Source organism: Leptopilina boulardi, unplaced genomic scaffold, assembly GCF_019393585.1.
Source record: "Leptopilina boulardi isolate dan_hultmark-lab unplaced genomic scaffold, ZJU_Lbou_2.1 LbouV2_55, whole genome shotgun sequence".
Classification (NCBI taxonomy): domain Eukaryota; kingdom Metazoa; phylum Arthropoda; class Insecta; order Hymenoptera; family Figitidae; genus Leptopilina; species Leptopilina boulardi.
In genome coordinates, this window is record NW_026138000.1 from 1,766,126 (window position 1) to 1,771,141 (window position 5,016).

The 5,016-nt window shown below is 14.9% G+C and overlaps 1 protein-coding gene across 1 annotated transcript; it reads left to right on the forward strand.

Annotated features, from left to right (window-relative positions):
• The first annotated feature begins 655 nt into the window (after nucleotides 1-655).
• On the forward strand, nucleotides 656-4,798 carry LOC127290194 (uncharacterized). Its single transcript, XM_051318627.1, has 3 exons — nucleotides 656-787; nucleotides 1,216-1,568; nucleotides 4,262-4,798. The coding sequence occupies exons 2-3, from the start codon at nucleotides 1,353-1,355 to the stop codon at nucleotides 4,382-4,384; spliced, it is 339 nt and encodes a 112-aa protein (XP_051174584.1). The 5' UTR covers nucleotides 656-787; nucleotides 1,216-1,352; the 3' UTR covers nucleotides 4,385-4,798.
• Nucleotides 4,799-5,016: the final 218 nt, after the last annotated feature.

Below are 5,016 nucleotides of genomic sequence, written 5' to 3' on the forward strand. Positions count from 1 at the left end.
TAAAATTCAATTATTTTCGAAAATTTTAATTCAAAATCAATAATTATTATTATTAATATTATTTTTTTGCTATTACTATTATTATTACTACTAATATAAAAATTATTTAATTATTTTTTTTGTTGCTATTATTATTATTATTACTATAAATATTAAAATTGTTTTTTTTTTGTTATTATGGGGCGTATAAATTTTCCATTAAAATAATTTTTTAGTATTTTCAATTTAATAGAGAAAATTCTCATTTAATTCTCTAATTTTATTTAATTCGAATTTTTTTTTTTCATTTGTTCGTAATTAGAAATGGCCAAATATACAATTTTAATTAACCATTTATTTTATTATTATTATTAGTATTATTATTATTATTATTATTAGTATTATTATTATTATTATTATTTATTAATATTTTTATTTATTTAAATTTTTTTGTTTTGTTTTTATTTTTGCTTTCAAATTTTCCCGCTTAGAATTTGTAACAACAATGATCAAAATGATTTTAAATTAACAAATAAAATATTTGTTATAATTGAGAGAAAAATTTTTTTGTTTTCTTTTATTTCAATATTTTTATATTGGTTTTTGAAAATGTATTTTATTGATATTTTAAATTTATATATAAAATTAAACTGCTGGTGTTGTGAATAAAGCAGGGAAAGTTATTGGATTTAAATGGTCGCTTGACTTGAGTAGTACATATAATAGTTGTACATTTTGTGAACGTTCTTTGTAAACAAGAAAAAACCACGTGTTGAAACGAGAAAATCGAATAATTCTTCATCAAACTGTAAGTTATTATTATTATTACTATTATTGCTACTATTATTATTATTGCAACTAATTATTATTATTTTTATTATTATTTTTATTATTCCATACTGTTATTATTATTACTATCATTGCATTTTTCTATTATTATTTGCTATTATTCTTATTATTATTTTTCTACTATTATTATTGCTACTATTTTTTTTATTCATATTATTATTATTATTGCTAATATTACTATTATTATTATTATTATTATTATTATTATTTTTAACTATTATCAATTATTATTTCATTAAAAAAAAAAAAAAAAAAAAAAAAATTGTTTCGTCTATAATTTGCCGGTAGTAATATCGAAATTATTTATTATAATTATTAAAAATTTATTTAATATTATTCGTCAAATATTCGTTGGTTGGAAAATATTTGTTTTTTTTTCTTCCATAGTTTTGTTGGCTGTACATAATATATATTTTTGTAAACAAAGCCTACTGCTAAATATAAACAAAAGTATTTAGAAAAGTGAATATATATATATTTATATAAAGTTTTGGAGATTATAAAATATATTATTTTATATAAATATGAAGGAAACTATTCGTAATATTCCAAAATCAAATAATGAAACAATTGCATATTTGCGATTAGTTATTGATAATCCACAAACTGCAATTGTACAACAACAAATTAATGGCAATATTGCTAAGATGCTGATTATTTTACTCGATGGTAAACAGAGGCTTATTACATTTGATATTCCAATTCATCAATGTACTACTGTTCAAGATCTATTAGAATTGGTATGGAATATTTAAATATATTTCTTTTTCTTTTTTTTTTTTTTTTTTCTTTTTTTTTTTGAAAAATAATTACAAAATTAATGAAGAAAAAATTTTTTTCTTTTTTAAATAATTTTTGTTTACGTTTTTATTTATTTTATTTTTACAAGCCTCGAATTATATGATTTTTTTTCGAATTAAAAATTCAATTATTTTCCAAAATTTTAAATGTAATTCAATTATTTTCCAAAATTTTCAATTATTTTCCAAAAATTTCCATTAAAATTCAATTATTTTCACAAATTTTCAAATGTAATTCAAATATTTTCAAAATTTTCATTTCTTTTACAAAAATTTCAATTGAAATTCAATTATTTTCAAAATTTTCTATACAAAATCAATATTAAAATTCAATTATTTTCGCAAAATTTCAATTCAAAATCAATTGAAATTCAATTCTTTTCAAAATTTTTAATTCCAAATTAACTAAAACTCAATTATTTTCCCAAAATTTCGAATTTTCAAATTTCAAATCAATTAAAATTCAATTTTGAAAAATTTCTATTCAAAATCAACTGAAATTCAATTATTTTTAAAAATTTCAATTCAAAATCAGGTAAAATTAAATTATTTTAAAAAATTTCATTTCAAAATCAGGTAAAATTTAATTATTTTCAATTCCAAATTAACTAAAAATCAATTATTTTCCCAAAATTTCGAATTTTCAAATTTTAAATGAATTAAAATTCAATTTTGAAAAATTTCTATTCAAAATCAACTGAAATTCAATTTTTTTTCCAAAATTTCAATTGTAATTCAAGTATTTTCAAAAACTTTAATTATTTTCCTAAATTTTAATTGAAATTCATTTATTTTAAAAATTTTCAATTGATATTCAATTATTTTCAAAATTATCTATTCAAAATCAACTGAAATTCAATTATTTTCAAAATTTCGATTAAAATTCAAATATTTTCAAAATTTCCAATTCCAAATTAACTGAAATTCAATTATTTTCCAAAATTTTAATTGTAATTCAAGTATTTTCAAAATTTTCAATTATTTTCCAAAAATTTCTATTGAAATTCATTTATTTTCAAAAACTTTCTATTCAAAATCAACTAAAATTCAATTATTTTTAAAAATTTCAATTCAAAATCAGGTAAAATTAAATTATTTTAAAAAATTTCATTTCAAAGTCATTTAAAATTCAATTATTTTCGAAAATTTTAATTGATAAACTCTTAAAAATTTTCATCTTAAATTTTTCTATTTTGTTAACTTAATAATTTTAATTATAAGTCTCCTAAAATCAATCAAAATTTTTTTAAAATTCAATTATTTATAAAAATTTGTTCTCTAACTCTTCCAAAATTTATTATTATTTAAAAAAAAAAATTTATTTAAAAATGTGTAAAATTTTTTTTTTTTTTTTTTTTTTTTTGACCATCAAAACTGAAAACTGTGTAAAAATTTTTAACTCTAATAAATTGCTTAAATTAGACTTAAAAAAATTATAAATAATAAAACTTTAAGAACTTTTTTTTTTGAGATATTTGTTTAATTTAAATAAAATTTTTTTTAAATTTGTCTTACAATTAGTTTGATTCTGAAATATTCGTAATAAAATTTTCTTGACAATATTCATTATAGAATTATTCTCATTACAGAATTAATAAAATTAAAACAATTTGTTTTTTTGCCTTAAAGTCGATTCGAGGCCTGTATTTATTTATTTTATTCAATTTTTATTATTGTTATTATTTATTTATTTATTTATTTATCTATTTTGAAATTTATTATTTGATATAAAATGTATTAAAATGTATTATAAAATGTTTTAGAGGCATTATTCTATTTTATTTTTCTTTATTTTTTATTATTTATTTTATTTTCATTTATTTTTATTTTATTTTAATATTAAATTTTAATTCTATTAATAAATAAATAAAAAAAATTTGTACTTATAATTATTTCCTTTTTTTAATAAAGACAAGCCTCGGATTTTACGATTTTTCCGGCTTTTTTTTAAAAAATAATTTCAATAATAATAATTATTATTCTTATTAAGGAATTATTAAAATTATCAAAATTATATCAAAATTTTTAAAAATTAATAAAATAAATTTTTTTTTTATATTTTATAACAATTATTAAATAGAAATAAAATATTTATTAAATTAAATTTCAAAAGTAAAACGACTTTTTTTCTACCTTAAAGTTTGATTCAAGGCCTGTAATTATTATTATTATTATTATTATTATTATTATTATTATTATTATTATTATTATTATTATTATTTAATTATTTAATTTTAATTTATTTTTCATTTAATTTTTATTTAATTTTTTTTTGTACCAAAAATTTTTGATTTATAATATAAATATATAAATATTTCCCTTTTTACTTCAATTAAAAAATAAAATTAAAATAAAATGGAAAAAAAATCAATTTCAATAAAAAAAAAAAAAAAAAAAAAAAACCCAAATTAAAAAAAAAGGTTATTTTTTTATGAATTTGTAAAGAAGAAAATAATAATAAAATTTATAATTTTGAATATTTTTTGCACTTTAACATAAAATTTATCAATGCGAAAAAAAAAATTTTTTTTTTTATAAAATTTTATAAAAATGTAAAAAAATAAATTAGTTTTATTTATTCGAAATTAAAACTGTTTTTTTGTCCTTTTTTTTTTTGTTTTGATCCTCTATAGGTAAAAGTTCTCATAGGCACCGAGAATATGATTTATCTCGTAAACGATCCAGTTCAAGGAATAAATTATATCGTTGAAGAACAACCACCGGCAATGGAATTATCAAATCTCAGTTTAAACTAAAAAAAAAAAAAAAAAAAAAAAAAAATACTTATTTATTTAATAAAATAAATAATTTTTTTATTTAATAATTATTATTAATAATAATTAATTATTAATTAATAATAGTAATTAATAATTAATAATTACTATTATTAATTAATAATTAATTATTATTATTATTATTAAGTAATAATTATTATAATTATTAAATAATTAATTTTTTTTAATTAAATTACTAAATTTATTAATTAATTTAGTTAATTAATTAGTTGCTTTATTTATTAAATAATTTATTTGCTAATTAAATTTTTCTTTACTGTTTTCTTTTTTTTTTTTTAGAATAAGTTAATAATTATATTTTTATAATACAAAAATATTGTATTTAAAAGAATGCACTTTCTGTAAAAAAAAAAAATAAATTTTTTCATTTCTCCATTTATTCAATTTTCTCGAAACCTAAATTTTGTAAACAGTAATTAATATATTTAATTTTTAATTTAATATTTAATTAAAATATATTAAGTATATATATTATAATAAACGAATTTAAAAAAAAAATGGAAAACAAAATTTTAAATTTCACGGAACAAAACTTGACTAATTTTTTTTCTAATACTTCCGTTCCAAACAGTAACATAACCTCAAAAAATAAA